The 18,001-nt window shown below is 45.0% G+C and overlaps 3 protein-coding genes and 1 non-coding gene across 4 annotated transcripts in view; 3 read left to right on the forward strand and 1 right to left on the reverse strand.

Moving 5' to 3' along the window:
- Positions 1 to 324: 324 nt before the first annotated feature.
- Positions 325 to 5,349, reverse strand: LOC109477026 (GRB2-associated and regulator of MAPK protein 1-like). Its single transcript, XM_019778050.1, has 3 exons — positions 4,282 to 5,349; positions 3,416 to 3,606; positions 325 to 2,069 (listed from the first exon to the last, which is right to left on the reverse strand). The coding sequence occupies exons 1-3, from the start codon at positions 4,849 to 4,851 to the stop codon at positions 1,223 to 1,225; spliced, it is 1,608 nt and encodes a 535-aa protein (XP_019633609.1). The 5' UTR covers positions 4,852 to 5,349; the 3' UTR covers positions 325 to 1,222.
- A 1,195-nt stretch (positions 5,350 to 6,544) lies between these two features.
- Positions 6,545 to 6,616, forward strand: Trnae-uuc. Its single transcript has one exon. It is a non-coding gene; the product is annotated as a tRNA-Glu (tRNA).
- Positions 6,617 to 7,499: 883 nt separating this feature from the next.
- Positions 7,500 to 12,079, forward strand: LOC109476209. The gene is made up of 4 exons (XM_019777095.1): positions 7,500 to 8,426; positions 9,378 to 9,660; positions 9,841 to 10,015; positions 10,209 to 12,079. Exons 1-4 carry the CDS (start codon positions 8,146 to 8,148, stop codon positions 11,441 to 11,443), a joined length of 1,974 nt encoding a protein of 657 aa, XP_019632654.1. The 5' UTR covers positions 7,500 to 8,145; the 3' UTR covers positions 11,444 to 12,079.
- Positions 12,080 to 12,260: 181 nt separating this feature from the next.
- The window catches only part of LOC109475778 (GRB2-associated and regulator of MAPK protein-like), a 17,013-nt gene continuing 11,272 nt past the window's right edge, over positions 12,261 to 18,001 (forward strand). The window contains 1 exon segment of the mRNA XM_019776540.1: positions 12,261 to 14,595. Coding sequence (XP_019632099.1) covers positions 13,264 to 14,595 — 1,332 coding nt within the window. The 5' untranslated portion in view covers positions 12,261 to 13,263.

Consider the following 18,001-nt stretch of genomic DNA (forward strand, 5'->3'; position numbering starts at 1 on the left):
ATAGCCAAACCAAAAAATAAACAAACAGTCGATTTCTATCCTAATAGCGTAAATAAAGCATCTTTCCATGTGCATATCGATAAGGCCTCATCAACAATACATGTTCCAGCTTCAGGTTGTGACAAAATACTAGTAGTTATCGACACAACCGTCCTATTGCAACCGTCACGCCAGCAGTCATAGTTACTTTCGCCCTGTGTATTTGCGTGCAATTTTTGATGATTAAATTCAACGCGCCAAGCGTGACACGGCACATCCTGAATAATTTACAAGGCATAATGCCCTTTTTCAGTCAGTATGCGATACGATTGTCTGTATGCCAACCCGGCCCATCTGACGTGTATTTATTTACACAATGCGCCATTATGACTCCATTCGAAGGCCACAGGATTTTATTCCGGAACATAATGTATAAATTACACACAGAACCAAATATTTCAATTGTTGTCATAACCTCCTTGATCAAATCAAAACCATCACATGCGTCAATACAAGGCATCGGGTAGTGTCCAATACACACAAGGGACACTTGGCTACTGTAATGCATTCAATATATTTTATTTCCTCACACCCAAATGACAATACTACCTTCTTCTTAGTGTCAAAATACTAATGTATGATCCAGTTAGAATGTTAAAAGTATACTGATAGAATATAAATATGGATGCCAATTGTGATCACAAGACATCAATTTTGAGAGGGTGTGCCTTATAAGCTACTTATGAAAGTGAAAAGACAAAGTTAAGAAATAGGTAATAAACACAGGCGCGTGAAACTATCTCCGTCAACACGTGTACCAGACTTCAAAAGGATTACCCATATATAGGAATAGAAACGCCCAGTGTTTATGCCCTGGATAAGCCGCCCTTTGTGTTTGTGGCAAACAAAAATTCTGTAATCAGTGACAAAACCACAGCAAACCATACCTCTTACGTAAGATAAGTCTCAACACCAACATGAGTTTACATACTATGGTTATTGGCGATCAAGATTGATTACTTTCAAAAATTGACTCTTTATGTTTTTGGTTTGTATTAAGTACTAGTCTTGCCCACTGTCACAAAAATACCATCCACGAGTCGGCTCTCATTTTTAAGGCTACACAAGACCTCAAAAAGCTGTTAGTACGTATGTTTTCATGTGTGCCCATCTCAGTCTGGGTATAGAAATGTATGGCATGGCCGTCATTTCGTCCTTGCAACTGTATCTAATTCTTTTTTTTTCAAACAAGTCGCTCGTTTGCCTCCCTTACATTGTTGGCATGTTGGCGAACTTCGTTCACTATACGTGAGGGAACTGACTGGGTTATGTCATCCCCACCACCAACAGTATCTCCGTCAGGTGGTTCTTCTGTGTCCGTATCTGCTCGTGTGGGGACATGTAAGTCCACTTCCTCTGTGGACAGGGCACGCGGTGTGTGATGGGAGACGTCACGGTCCTTGTCATCATCATCAGCAGCTTCCCTCTCCTCAGGGACAGTTTCACCCGCCTGTGACGAAAGGTGTGAATCAGTAGTTGCTTGAGACGCGGTGTGAGAAGTAGGTGTGCCTGGGTCGTCCGTTGACGTCTCGGTCTCGTGTTTTGGGGTGATCTGTAGCTCCGGTGGCGGAGGAGGGAGATGTTCCACACCTGCAGCATCTCCGACTCCATCAGTACCGTTACCGCTGGGATTGGGAACCAGGTTTTCTGCAGGTATAGCCTTCGCCGCAAGGGGCTTCCCTGGAACTCTGGGTGGAATTGTCTCTCTCAAAAGACCATTTGTTTCATGTTGCTGCTGCGGTGATTTTTCTGCACTTGGCTTGGGCTTTTCCAGACGGGTGAGTACTTTGATGTTCTCGCAGTACTTGGTGACGTCAACAGGGTGTTTTTCCTTGTACGTTGCCATGGTGATGTGATACTGTCTCCGGAGGTCTCCAACCTTCAGCATCCCTTCAGCCACACGGAACGACATGTTCCGTTTGAGCGGGAACTCCAGCAGGATGTTGTCACTCCGCTCTACTGTGGTTGCCAAGACGACGACCTCTGACCTGGTGGCCTCGAAGTACATGACTCCATCACCAAACTCCTCTCTGAAAAAAAATATACGTTGAAAAGATCATCATCAATTTCAGCCCTCTTAAAGAAGCAGAATGGTCTTGACAGGAGTTTATTTTTGACACAGAGTATACGTACCAAAATGATGCGTTTCAGATTGCATTGGATTCGCAGTGTGGACAGATTATGATGCCACAACTACCTCATCATAGACCTTACTAAACTAAAGGTATCATCATCATCATGTTGGGTCCCCTCCCCCCCCCCAAAAAAAATAATAATAATAAGATGTACACAAGATGGCGCCCTTTTATTGAAACATGGTAACAGTTTCCTGTCACTGGTAAAGAAGAGGAAGCTGCAGTGGTTTGGACACGTAACCAGAGCGAAGGGCACCTTAGCTCACACTACACTACAAGGGAAGGCGGAGGGTGGACGAATGAGGGGGCGCCCTCGAAGGACCTGGTCTAGTGACCTTAAGGAATGGACAGGACATCCCCTGAGTCACCTGACAAGTCTGGCTGAGAACCGCCCTGGGTGGATAACTCTTGTGGACAGTTTAGTTGCCCCGACGGCAGGACAGACTGCTATGGGACCGGTGAGGTGAGGTGAGGAGGTAACAGTAGCATGGGCAGTGGCGGAACGAGGTTACTTTCAACATCGACAAACTTCAAAGGGGCATTCATATCCAGGATTACCGGTTATTAAGGTAGCGACGCCACGAACAACTGGTTAGGAGATGCTGTCATGATCTCCTATGGTCACGCCTGCAGGGCTATGTACACGTTAGGGACACCTGGGAATACGTGGTCGTTGTGCTGGGCTTCGGCCCATTTTGCGAATGAAATTTGATACATCGCTGCACAAATAAACTTTGCACAAGTAGAATAGCTAAACATCCCCTATACTTTTCCTGGCCCCTGTCGTCACTCTAATGTCTAAAATCATGTCTTGAGACAACCTTTGAACTGTCAAGGCCTTCTCTTGAAATGAAATGCCACGTTCTATTCTCGGATACTCTCTTTTCCAATGCTACTAGCGCTAGCTATTATTTGGTGACGCCCTTCCTTCAGGAGAGAACAATCTGTTCACGTGGCGAATACTTGGGACACATCAATGTTTTGTTTTTCGGAACATGACAGGACAATCAAATAAATCCGACATTCCGACTTGATACCGTTCTTTAAAACCAATATTCGGGTTCAGGTTCTGGTTCAAGGTCTGTAAATTGGTAAATAGTCCAATAAGTTATATTAGTTTGTCTTTTCAGTCGAAGATAAAGTGCTTTCACAGACTGGTTTACCTCATTGGAATTTTCTGTATCTTGTTTGTTGTTTTTGTATTATCGAGAATATTCCAACTCAGACTTTGACTGGTTTACCTTGAGATAGTTTTCGGTCGCTGACCACTGACCAGACGGACGGTCAGGGGAAGCGGGTACTTCCGGACGATTTCTTCAGCGGTCAGGTGCGTGGTGAGGTCCACTTTGCCTGGCTGGCCGGGCCCGCCCGTGCTGAACCGAGCCTTCAGGGAAAAGGGAAGCTGGATTCGCTTTCCGTCTTTTTTCCTGACCTGGAAAGAAATAACCCAAAGTTACACATGCTTTCTGTCAGAATCCCTGTATGATGATAATTCACGGCTTTTTTTTTAAACCAAATTTGAGAGAAGTGCATGAATACTTCAAACGCCTACGTCATGTGTGAAACGTATGGCATTGGGCGTGTTATTGTTAACGTTATGCTTATCTTTGCCAAAGTGAAGACGAAGTTCCAGTTTTTCGTTTGAAACAATTCAACGGGTAAAAATTTCACATGTTTGAAATGAAGAGCTTGTCAGTGACAATCTGGTCTGATATTAAACATGACGTCGGCCCGACAGTTAACACTGACAAATGTCTGGAGTGCAGTGAGAAGTTATAAAATGGACTTCAAATATCCAGGAATTGTGTTTAACGCAAAATTCTAATTCAGACGGCATTCCGGCTCAATCCTTTGGTGTGAAGAGGTATTAGGTTTAACTGGTACGCCTTTTTAAAGACCCGCAATGCAATGCCGCACAGCATAATGATGTTTGAAGTAACCGTGCGGCATTCCAAAACATATTGAAATGCCGGACAGCCTTTTTCGTAGACCCGCGACCTTGCTGGGGCTCTGTGTAGTACAAGATGACATCAGTAGAAAAATGTTTGACCACAGCCTCTGAGACAAAACCTCACATAGCTTAGGAAAACATTCACTAAATGCTTACCACTTCCAGGTATCTCGGTGGTTCTTTTTTCTTGAATAAACCGAGGAATGATTTCTGTTTCTCCTTTCGCTGCCGTGCAACCACAACGCCGAGCGGCCGGAGTTCGTCGTTTTCCGAGACTACGACGGGGTTAGTCCCGCGTGACGACACACTGTCACTCGGCTTCACCTCGCTCATCAGCAATATGGAATCTTCCCGAATGTCTTCCCGGGCAAAGATTTTGGACGGAAAGACGTTGGCGACCTGCTTCACAGTCTCAAACGATCGGGAGATATTGGGCCCACGCAGCATCTGAAACTTGCCCGGATACTTGAGCGGAATAGCGAGCCTGGGACCGGTATCCTTACGGTCCTTTTTCAAAAGCCGTGCCATAATCTTGCTTGCCCTTGTGGCGTCCTGCAGTAGGATGACCTCGCTCTCTGTGCAGGCCTGCGGTCCGAGGGCCTTGTACGTGCCGTGTGTGATCCTTGTGAGCTGCGGTAACTTGTACTGCGCCTCTATGTCAGAAAGGCGCATCTCGGTATCGCTCCAAACCAGAGAGTCCAGCGACGTTCTCTCTTCAGCAGCCATGTTTGGATTCAGTCGGCGGTGTGTTGCCTACAATTATATGCCCAGTCCAGCCAGAAAACCTCATAGTCACGCTAACAATAGCATCGTCTGAATGAAGAGAAAACGGGCCCAACCATTCAACAGAAGGGATGCCGACTGAGACAGACGAGATCTACACCGCCCTGTCCTATTGTAAATGTTTCCTGGTATGGCTATCAACAATCACCACCTGTTAATCCCTGTAACATACCGCAGATTACCTGCAATTTGTCACGGGTTGGCCATGTTGAAAGCTAGTAATGGGCATTTTCCACCTCAATATAGACTACCCGACTGCATTGTGTTTTCCACCCATGTTGAAAGGGCTGACCTTTTCAGCCACAGTCGACGTCGAGCCCATTTTAGCGTAAACATGACACATGCATTTAGGGTGGCTGTCCAATTATCATAGTATAACCATAGTATAGTTGGACAGTGATCCTAAATGTTTACGCCCAAAGGTTCTCTTAGGCTGGTGACACCCCTAAATTTTCTAGCGGACTGGAAGATGCTGCATTAAATATAGATGAATAGGACAACAATGGGGAATAATGACGGAAATGTCGGCGATTAAGAGGCTTTTACCAGGGTATACGTAAAGTTTAAAGGTACGATACAATGATTCCTAGAACACAATACACTTGGAGAATACATGACATGACAGAAATAATTTGTTTTATATGTATGAAGGATATGATAGGCAGTTTGAGTAAAGGCATCTGTGCCACCGCAGCATCTGATCCTTCATTTCAGTTGTAATGATCGATGAATGATGCGTAATGAGTACCAAAAAAACGAGTTCCACGACCTCATACAGTGACATACACCAAATGATGATGATGATGATGGTGAAGAGGGAGAGAGAAACAAACAGACAGACAGGCACACACACACACACAGACAGACAGACACATGCACCCGAAAATATAACATTCTTGGCGAAGGCAAACACCCGTCAGACCAGGGTTTGCCAACCATAATGCAACCCCAATACCATGAGACACATCCATGTAACGGCGTTATGTAATAAGCGCACGAAGTCATTACTGGTCAGGGCTGTAAAATATTGATACACTATAAATGATTGCTTTGCGACACAAATCAACTGTAAATTTTGTTAAGGCGTCACAATTCGCACGCAGGTCAAGTGCAAAATACCCTTTTTGATCACGTATATGGTGGGTTTTGGCACCACATATAAATCATGCAATACGTCAAAATTCGCTAGAAGGCGCAAATGTACGTGCACCGACTTACATAACTGTTGACCGCCCACTTAAATAATACACAAACCTCAAGCAAAAGGCAGGTCATACTTTGATCGACATCATAAGATATAACGTTACGTTTTTTTTTCCAAATGCTATAATTCAACAGTCAGACACGTTATTCTTTTATATGATATGGTGGTACTTTCGTAAAAGCGTATAATCATAAAATCATACATTGCTGCAATAAAACAGGCATTGCATCTTCAATACCCCTGCAATGTATCCCCGACTGTGTCCTGTAGAGCCTCCTCTAATCCGTTATTCTCAAGTCTGGTATCTATCTATATTAAGTTGGGGGATATGTTCATAATGAAATTCACACATATCAATGGATGAATATATAGCGCATGGCACTTGCACCTCACAAAATCGAAATTGATTCTGTCTGTACTGCCTTCATGTCATCCCATGTGGTCTAGTGGTTAGGATTCGTGGCTTTCACCCACGCGGCCCGGGTTCGATTCCCGGCATGGGAAGTTCTATTTTGGGGAAAATGTATTTACGCAAAAAGATTTAACAGCGTTCGTATCCGTTCTTCGTATGATTGTTCGCACCTTTTTCACCGCGGCGTCGTTCTCTATAATAATTTCCTTTATTGATTTCCATGTTTCAATCGCCACTAACCTACTCCACATTCACCAGCACCGCCACACCCCCTACCCCATCTGAAACAGGGAGGACGCCTGGAAACAGCGACCGTCGCCGTGTGTTGTGTGTAAACATGGCGCTTCTGTTATCCTTGTGTTTTGATCACAAATCTTAGCTTGTAGGTACAAGACTGAACTGTGACAACCCAGGGCGTGTTAATCAAGCTCGGACGACCAAAAAGAAAGGAAGATATCACATTCACGCTTATGTACGTATTTACACAAACGTCAATCTACTAAGTATTTGACAATTAATTCAAATACGCGATACACGTACGTTGATCGATCGATATATCTACATTCGGTTAGATTCGAATTCTAACTCGGATGATTATATAATAAACTATCTAGTTCCTCGCTCTACTTTTTACTTCTAAACTTCTGAGTAAAAGGCAAAATGTCTGAAATTGACAACAACAAAATCAACGCATGTCAGGACAATGTCTCAGTTGACAAAGGACTAAATTGCTACTAACAGTGTTTTTATACAATAACATACATTGTTACTGATCAAATATATTGCAATGCTTTTGTGTGATATGCGATAATTCGTGTGTAGATCCCCCATTATGAGCTACGGAATGGAGTTAGTTTAGTTTGTTTATTGTAACGTAAGGCCTATTGCCCTGGACATTAACATATACGTATGTTCCCTCTGACACGTACAGGTGGCACATAAAGAGGCAGGTAGGGGCTAGACAAGGGCAGATGTTTATTTAACGACACCACCAACAAAAATTCACATTACCCCGTCATTACGCACTCTTGTTATTAAATTCTTAAACCGAACGTCTTCGTCGACAATGTGCAAGACACTTATTTACCTTTAACAGGCGTGTGAACTATGACACAAATAATGAAAGTACAACCCACATCCTGTTCAGTTCGGAAAAAGCAAACCCCCGAACAGGCCCACCCTTGTCTGTAACATGCACAAGGTAAACCGAACTTTGACCGGCACTGAAGCGAGCACCTGGCTACGGTCTAATGCTGCTCCGCTATCTCAACTTTACGCAGGGTGGAGCAGAAGCAGGAAACCGTTCTTCCAAACATGGACTGACTTACTTCGGGCAATGTAGGGGTGTTGGCTAAGAACGTGGATTTTCAACCTCAGGGAGATCAGTGGGAATTTAAATGTTACATGAATCACGTATTCGGGTCGTCAGCTAATCGCAATAACACGTAGACTGTATACCCACCAATGGACAGCATTGTCTTTTAACAGTTCAGCTATTTCCGAGACTGCGTCACGGGAAAGATCTAAGTCACCCTCTGGACAGTGTAAACTCGGGTCATGGCGGCTAGCCCGGCGACGCCCTAAAACTTTTATCCGTCTGCCAGCGCTGCCATAATTCGCAATGGAAGTCACAGAGACGGCACAGCCTGCCAACTTCTTAACCTCCTTCAAATGGAGTGAGCGGTCCATCGCCCTTGGAGTGCTGTTAGAGAACTACCGGCTGCCGCAGGTGGTGAGGGTACCGCGGGATCACCAGGTGCGGGTCGGGGCCGTGTCCCTGGCCGGGGACCAGCATGTTCTCCTGGGGGAAGCGCGGAAGGTTCGCCGGGTGGTGGCGCAGGCAGTCGAACTCCGGAGTTTCCTTCCTATCGGGTCCAAACTCAGCATTCCCATGGATTTCAGGTACGGTTTCCGTGATCTGTTTTCTATCTTTTTCGTTAATTCAACAGTTAAGGGATGATAATTTATGGACAGGTTTATTGTACATAAGAGCTTTGCCAAATACTTAAAGGTAATTCACGCACTCATGGTTGTTGCCGTCTTGCGGTTCTTAATTTGCCCAGGCTCACATTTTGATTCTATCTATCTACTAGTCCACACGATCGTTATCTCTTTACATATACATGTATGTTTGTGTTGTTATGACTAAACGTTCTACGACACGTCACTAGTATATCTTTAAATGTCCTCATCATATTGGACATTCCGTTATCATTGATTGCCATGAACAATTATTATTCAACCTATGACCCATCTAAAACAACTTCTGGGTGTTGCAAACAACATCCATTGAAAGTCCCCGGATGGTAACAGGTTGTTAGAGAACTGTGTTGTGTTTTTGTTGGGATTACCCAATGGAAGAGAACATTGGGGATACGTATTCCAGATAGGGTGGGATAGGTCTTCTGTTCTATGGCAAAACTGGACAGTGCATGTGATTAATAAGATATGTTTGATCTGAAAGAACCACTATTCATGAACATATGAGATGAAAAACTAAAAGAAGCGAATTCGTAATGGTGCAGGGCCGAAGTCAGCAACCTCGCACAAAGTCGTGCCCTGCTTCCATTGTTTATATTTGCTATATCAACAAAAGTAGCATTACTGAAATAGCTGCGTGCGTGGGAAGGTTAACCATTACGGCACTGAAGTAGCTGTTTGGCTACCAATTCTCTATTGGTCACGGGGTTAGGCAGCAGTGAGTTTTTGGTGCATGCTATCTGCTTTACCTGATCATGAACTTCATGTCTTACGATGGATACTGATAAATACCCTATATTACCCTACATTCCATTGCGGGCCTATGCTCTAGTTATTTGCTTGCTCATGATGACCTCTATATTATTTTTTCAGGGGGCGCTTCCTGCTGTTGCCGCTAGAGGGCTGGCAGGTCGGGGTACGCCATTTCGAGACGGTGTCAGAACTGACGGCTTCCTTCCCAGATAAAGTCTATGCAAAGGAAGATATTCATCTGGATGTCTTCGATGGCATAGAGAAGACGCCGGACAAGAAAAAAGTCGCCAAGACGGTCAAACACGTCATTGTTCAGCGCGGTGACGTCCTGACGTTGCTTGCCGTGAAGAAAGCCTACCGGGTGTCTAAGACAACTAAGAAACCCAAGAAAGGCAGCTCCAAGGTCAGTTCCTTTTCAGTATAATATTGCGCTTCAGCTGACCTTTACAAACAGTTAGTAAGAGTTTGCCACGCCATCTGAGATTGTATAAATGGGAAAGCTCTTAGAGAAAATAAACACTATTTCAAGAAACTTGAAGTTAGATAAAAACATAATCAACACATTATCCAATTTTCACTTTAGGCGGTGGACTGTTTGATTTGCGCCAATCAGAAGAACGAACGTGTGGCCCTGCCCATCTCGTTCCCAGGCAAGTTCGTGACGGTTCACACCATTGAAGAGATCATCAAGAACTATCGGCTTCCGGTCATGGTGCAACTTGTGCAGGGCCAGCCCCCGCCGGTGGACAACTTCACAGGTATATATAACCATTTTAAGTCATATTCGCACATACATTTATAGAAGGGATCGTTGTCGACGTCAGGCTCTCATCGGGCACATTCTCCCGAGGCAGAAGTGCTTCCGCGGCGTAAATAGCCGGACAAAGTATCGCGGAGTGGTTTCAAGTAATTTCACTATGTCTAAAAGTTAACTGTATCGTCGCTTGACAGGTGTACTGACACTGATGGAGACCGGTACAGACCACAGCGTACAGGCCAGGCTGGTGTCCGCGGAGGGAGAAATAGACACGGAGCCGTTCAGAATCCCGGTCATCGGCAAGAAAGTTCAGCTCGTCCCTCCTGAAGCGATGTTACTGAACACCGCGGAGTACAAGCAGAACTTAGCGGACTGGCTAGAAGGCAACTGGCAGGGGCCGCCGGCCAATGGCCACGTTAGCAACGGCTCTGTGTTAAGAGAAACACCGCGTAACGGAGATCTCGTGACGGTACAAGCCACCCTGCACCAGGAAACGTCTCCAAAAGAACTGGAGAGGTCAGCGGAGGATGACGTTACTACGGCCGACGGCAGCAGTCGCGTTGTTTCAATGGACGGCTCTATCTACGAGTATGTCGAGGGATCGAAACCCCCAGAGGAAAAGCCAGAGGTTCGCCGACACATTACTCTTGCTGAAATAGTTCTGGAGGATTCGTCTACAGACCCTCCGGACTCCCCAAAGGAAACGGTGGAAAGTTCAGCTGACAGAAGCGAGGGCGCACCACCTGCTCCAGACTACCCTGCCCCTCTTCCACCCATCCTCCCCCCTGACGTCGTCACTCCGCCTGCCCCCGACTACCCCGCCCCTCCACCGCCCCTTCAATCGGAGACACTCGCCCCCCTCGAAGTCCCACCACCTGTTCCGGATAAACCTATCAACATTCCGGAACGCGACTATGACCCAGACCCTCCTTCCATTACCGCACCCCCTCCGGCCCAGTCTGAAGACAAGTACGGTTACATGATACCTTTAGACAACGACGGCCTGCCAGTGCGCGACTATCCACCAGACGACACCCCTTCGGAGACCACGACCACTTCCCCCCTCGCCTCGGCAGGTGGGGCGGCCCTCACTAGCCAAATACTTGCTATGCGGCAAAAGATCCTGTCGGGTGAAAGCAAAACAGAAGATACCGAGGGTGGGCAAGAAGATGATGAAGACGCAGATGACCCCGACTGGGAGCCACCTAACGACCTGACGACCATGTCAGCCAGACAAGTCACCAAGTTCCTCCGGTTGGCAGACGTAGAGGAGGAGGCCATACAGCGGTTCAGGGCCGCGGGAGTTGACGGGAAGAGGCTAGTGGGCATGCCCAGGGATGAAATGACAGATGAGTTTGAACTCACCTCACAGCAGAGCAAAGACATCTTCAGCTTCATACTGGAGTCGCAGATCGCTACCAAGCTGTAGTGACCAAGCTGACTTATCAGCGGCTCAGCATGATCAAACTTATGACTTCCATGCAGTACATGCAAGCCCAAAATACAGCATGTAATTATAACGTTACCAGTGCAGTACGGATCACAAGATGATAAATTTAACGTTACAGACAAATTATGCAGCACAATAAATGATGTGACATTTTGCAAAACAACTTCTTGTTTTAAGATGTCAAATGATGATCATGTCAAGTGGTACCCAGTCAGTGTCACTTTTACGCCCGCCGCGCATATAGCAAATATAGTACAGGGCAGTATCACTGTAGAGAAAATCTACCCTATACTGCCCTTATATGCCCAGTTATATGAAGTTGTAAAACTTCTTGCCTTCAAAGAATAACTATACATAGTACGTAGTAGAGCCAGGTATAGACTGTATGGTGTGATATTGTATATTAAATCGCCACCGATGTATACAACAAAAATTAAAGCCTGTACTGCTTGACGGTATCAGCGTATACTATGTCTCTATTGGCTGCTCTAGATCTGCTTAAGTATTCATATAATTTTTATGATTTAGCTATGGTAATGCTATCATTCTATACTTATTGTGCAGTACTTTCGCAGAGGATGTATACATAAACATATACGCAAATTGCAAATATTACAAATAAAACTGAAGGAACATTGTACTGTCGTTCTTTTTGTTCCAAACTTGTTAATCCTCTCACACCAAGCGAGTTTTACCCGCCGCACCTGCACAGATGTGCTGGGTCTTAATGCAGAAAGTAATAGAAACGTCACGTCCGAGGGGAAGCAAGCGGTGTGCATCAGTGAGTGCCTTGTGTTCCTTCCAGGCCACTTCAGGAGGTCACAAGGCAAGGCTTTCTTTAGTTGCAATTGTATACGCAGTCTTCCATGAAGGGATATGCATGGTTGTGTTACTGGGGCTATTTCATTAAATGTCCGGGGATTCGTTGACAAAATTATTGTTTACAAGAAGTACGTGTATTCTGAAAAAATGCGTGGCTGGGTCAAAAACGTATAGAAGAAAGGAATAAAGAAGAGGCCTGGGGGTTTGGTATGCCCTAGAAATAAAATCTTAGCCTCGAGCTATGAAAAACATCATCGTCGTCATAATATAATTGACACGGTCAAACTCTAAGCTAGATGTTAGCATTGTTGATAAATACTAGTACTTCTGTGAGACAATAAGGGAATAAAGAAAATGTACAAGGAGTTGACAGTGCGGAAGATGCAAGGATAAGTCGCATAAATGGGTGCCAAAAACACAACTATCTGTGCATGTTTATACAAAATTGGCGCGTACTTGGTAAAGCTTGCTAACATAAAAATCTTCAGAAATAACAGAGTCATTCAAATCTGTGAAAATTTTTTTTCGTGTCAAGTTTGTTGCACAGCCCCAGTTCTCAAGAACGGTCCCCCTTGCGTGATCTTGCGTGACTTAGTAGACAAAAGCATGATGTCACGTGACGCTGCTGAGAAGGACATGTGGTTCAACAAGGTTATCTGGTCTCGAGGAGGGGAGTTTCCATTCAGTGTTTTAGTCAACAACGGGGGTGTACATAAGGCATAGAGAACGTTTGTAGGTGAAACCTAGTGTTGTCAGCGATTCTGGGCAACTTTATGTTTATGAAGAGCGACTTTACGTTATTCATAACAACAGACTAATCGCTCATAGGCAAAATGCTTCCGAGTCTCCCCCAAGTCACTGAGTGGACTCTTCCTGTTGGGGTATCAATATACGATTTGTTTACCTGGCTGGTGCAACAGCTCACCTTTTGTCAGCCATCTTGGCTAACTGTGGGTTAATCAAATATTTGGTACAAGATGGCGGTTTCCACGGGGCAACAACAGTTCATAGTGGATTATATCAAGTGGAGTGACGTGGTCCTGCCACTGGACGTCCTGGTAGAACAGTACCCTTTGCCACAGATAGTGAAGCTGGCCGACCAGAGTTTGAGCGAGGTGGCAGACAGCACTATTTTACTGGTGAGCGTGACCAAGTCGAGTTATGTAGTTGGGCGTAGTCTGGGAGGGAACAACAGAACACTTGTAGGCCCGTGGCTATCCCTGCCCCTGTCGTACAGCGGCAAATTCACGTACCTACACGACACGCCTTTGAAGGACCCGCGCTTCGACGGCGTGCCAGGGTTAGCAAAAAGTCTTCCGGACAGAGTCGTGGCGAAACAATCGGTGTCCGTGCCCATGTCTCTGGTTAGTTCGAATGTCTCAGGCGACTCGGACTATAATGTCATAGCTGTGGCTGCTGGAGATGAACTGGCGTGTCTTGGGGTCGAACACTTGGGCACAAGAACAGTTGCAAGTGATGCATCAGCGACAGGAGATGAGGATTTCACACCAGGGCGCCTGCTAGCATGTTTGAATCAAGGGAACGAGTACGTGACCCTCCCGTTTGACTGTAGATCACAGTTCGTGGCCATAGCAGGCGGGGTGACAGGGAAAGGGGATGAGGACGTAAGTGTCGCAGAAATCGTCGCAGAAAATCGCCTTCCCATGACGGTGTTGCAAACGGAAGGGGACATTCCAAAGTTTTGCGGAGACACTTTCAGTGGAGTTATCAGACTCGCCCATCTAGCTGACAAACAGGACACCATTCTCTCGTGCTTGCTGCGAAAGGAAAACGGGAAACTCAAGTACGAGTTTCTTGAACTCCCATTGCAAAGTAAGGTGGGCGTGTTGGCGGCACATGGCATGTTGGGAGATCAGACAGACTACAACATAGCCGTGACGGAATGTTGTGACAAACTGAGGGTGAACGCGCTGCAGAATACCGGGCTGCGGGGGATCACACGTGTTCTGAGCCGGGACCTCATATTCAAGGACAAATTCAAGCAGATTGAGGAAGAAACACAGTATTCATCTTTCCACGTAGTCGACGAAGACAGGTTGTACGAGACGCTGAATCCTAGAAAACCGCAGTGGGACAGTACCATCCCGAGGAGACCCCCTCCCCCACCGCCCAACGGTTCGACGTCACAAGTCGATGTAGACGACGTGTTGGACGACGAGGGTTACTTGTCGCCGATCGACCTGCGGCCGCCTCCCCTCCCCCCGCCGCGCCAGGCAAGTCTGACGGGAAACTCACCGACGAGTCCTCGCAGGATCACCGTCAAGGGTCAGGAGTACGAATCAGAGTGTTAGAAACTTGATGTAACTGGACCAGGTACTACTTAGTATCTCAGTTTTGGTTTATAATTAGGTAATGACCTAGCAATTTACTCATATATCACGGTTACGGAAAGGTGTTTATCCAGATGATACTAATTACGGGAAAACGCAGATAGATCTAAAATACGTATAGCTGCTTCTGAAGAACGTCATTGCATGTCAGTCGTGCACAGTACAATGTTTATGGCAACAATTACTAGTATTGACCATGGTACAAAAAGAGGTTACATGTACGTCCAAATCAAGCTTGCAGACCGGTCTACATGTATATTCACGGTGAAAACGTAAACTCGTACATTCGACTGTCATTAATGGACAGCATGTTACAAATTCTAACGTTACTGTAACATTTTCCACTTTTAGCCGTGCCATATTATTTTTATCGTCCCATAGGTTGTGCATACTTCCCTGACAGGGAAGCCATGCATGTGTGTACACATGCACGCGGCTCCATATGTATATTCATTGGAAATAACAAGTACATGTACTGAATCCAGGAAATTTGTACCCAAAAAACAGTGAAAAAAAAGAGAAAACAAGGAGGCATTCCTTTTATAAATTTCTAAACGCCCATTTACGAATAATATTAGACACAAGCACTATTAATATTGTCAGTATTTGTAATGGATGAATTTTATTGTTTGTGTAAAGTTAACATGCGTGGAGTTGCTAAGTTGCTTTTTCAGATATTATCTCACTCGAAGGGCTTTCACTTCTAGTCCCCACTCATTCTTTACGATTGAATGTGGGCTCGTGTATATATGATAACATTAAGACGTATAGTAACAAATGTAAAAGTTTTTGTCGACTTTTTTCAATCATGTAATAAAATATTTGTTGTATCTGATATACGTTTTCGGCCTTCGTCTCTCGATCCTTTCTCTGGAAAAATATATATTATTAGTAATCTATAGCCGGCGAAAAATAACGTACTTATTGAGTTCGGATTATTATCAATAATAGGTTGAATTTGTCGGTAGCAACGCATCGGGGCGCTTAATACTTTGGGTAACGTTGGATTACGTTATGAGTAAAATGGCTTAGGAATCATCCGTATAAGAAATACGGCTACACATTATACAGTTTGCAGGGTACAGACCTCTTCTTCTTCTTCTTCCTGATAGCGACCATGGCCACGATCATCATGTTGATCATTCTGTCGCTGTAGGTCGGAGGTCACTATATAGCAGCATTACTGAGATGTGGAGGCCTTTGACACGAAGATGTCAATATTTTTGGCCTCAACAGTTGTTTGTGATAGGGTGTTCCAGTCTTTCATTGTCCTCGGTAGATATGAGGCGTGGGTGCTCAAGTGCTCAGGTGCTCAAGGGTTCAGTAAAACCCCGGTGCTGTATATAGATAATTTATTTGTATAATTGTAAAACCTGCGCATTATGAGTGCAACAATAAGAGGGTTTTCATCGCGATTTTAGTCTAAGGCCGGCGAGTCTTATGGATGACATCCTCCACAGACTCCAAATCTAATGCGATAGGGGAAAAAACAAGGCGGACCAAAACAAGGTTCCTACATTTTCAAATTTTGACCTCATAAACCTTGTTAAACAAGAAATGATAGCTATATTGTGCAAAGTTTACTGCCAACTATTGAAACATGGTTTTGATGGTTCGATGATTGCCGGTTTTGATCATGAACATCACATATAAAAGGAATGAAATGCATCACTGCATCAAAGCAAAAGAGAAAACAATAAGTCCTATCCTGTTTCCTCTCTTCAAATTTATCTGCCATCCAGTTCCGGTATGGCAACAGACATATCTGCCCATTTTCGGCATGTTGACCACTTTCAGAAGGCAACAAAATCTCTTGTTTTTTTCCAAAATCAGGCTAAATTAATGCGCGCGCTGATGTCATCCATAAAAATCTTACAAGTTGTGACCCCAGTGCAGACTCCTAATATTTCAACGCATGGCCGTGGAAATATAACATACAACGGAGAAAGGAAAGCTGGATACCTTGGGTTTCACTACCGTGCGGTATACGTAGTAGGTCTATACTGAAAGGGAGAACTTGAAATAGCCCCGAGCTTCTTCTAAAGATGTCTCGGCTCTAGACTCAAGACGGTCAATGCGTAAACTTACTATCAAGTTTTAGAATTAACTGACAGCACTACATTTCTACTAAAAAAAACGTACTCGCCGCAAAGCAATCAAGTAACATTTCACACCTACGTACATGTACATGTATGTAGTATACTGGTCCCTACCGGCTGTAGTCAGTCAGGGCCGCCTTTATATTATCTGAATACACCCACGGTCCGGGGACGGTCTCCTCCGTTACGTGGCAAGCCTCTCAGAGATAAAAAGCTACAAGATATGCTGAACGACTGCCCACGCAAACGTTCATTCACAATTTATTCGACCCCCGAATCCAGCAATACGTCATCGGTCCCACTGCGTGATACACGTTATCCGTGTTTTGCCTATAAGAGTCCTATAACATTACCTGGCAATATTGACTTGTTTTCTGAAACATTATTGTGGTGAACATGTTTATTCATTCGGACTGAATTGCCTGTGATGTCTTGAGCGCGGAAGTCTCTAGGTGTTAGATGAGAAATGTGAAATATGTTATTACTCAGCCCAGTCATGCAGTCAATTTACTGTTTCCCTGTCGTCTTTCATCCCGGAAATGAAATTCGCTGGCTCACTTTCCAATCGTTGGGTGTCTCTTTCATTATCTTGTAATGCCTACTTTTATTTAAAACAAAAATAAACTAGATAGAAATATTAGCGGTTGCTAATATAGACAGGTTCGCGTTGTAGTGTAAGCTAAATCAGCTAAGGTTAAGATTGCACAACGGACGTGCCCCATGACCTTCGACCTTTTGGGGGTCATGCAGGCGTCAACAGCGCCCTCCCTACGCCTCGCCCGTCCGTTTTCGTGGGCAAATTTCTGCTTTTTTTTAGAGGTTTCGGGACCTAAAAACTCACACCAGGGGGAGAAATAAGCCACATACGTTATTTTCATGGTAAACATCGCTAAAATGGACCAGCTGTATCACACCGAACGGCTTGTTACACTCAATCTTTGCACATTTGATTGCAGGAGTTGTTAAAAGTTGAACACACCACAGCTTCAAGGCCACATACTCCTGTTTACCTGAGGGAGTATCGGTGTATGTAGCGCCACAAGCTGTGTCCTTGAGAGTGCTCAGACTGCCAACTTTGGCCTGAGGTTATGGCGAAGGGAAATGAGGTCACGGAGAACAGAACAGATTCGGTGGCACTGCGTTTTCCCTGTTTAGACGGGAATACGAAGAGATACAGAAAATGTGCTGTGTCTCAGCCCTTTCAATGCAGGATGATTTGTTTGAAAAATCTCCGAGAGAGGATAACTAAACAACCATTTGACGGG

The sequence above is a fragment of the Branchiostoma belcheri genome, unplaced genomic scaffold, assembly GCF_001625305.1.
Source record: "Branchiostoma belcheri isolate BF01 breed outbred unplaced genomic scaffold, Haploidv18h27 scaffold104, whole genome shotgun sequence".
NCBI lineage: Eukaryota > Metazoa > Chordata > Leptocardii > Amphioxiformes > Branchiostomatidae > Branchiostoma > Branchiostoma belcheri.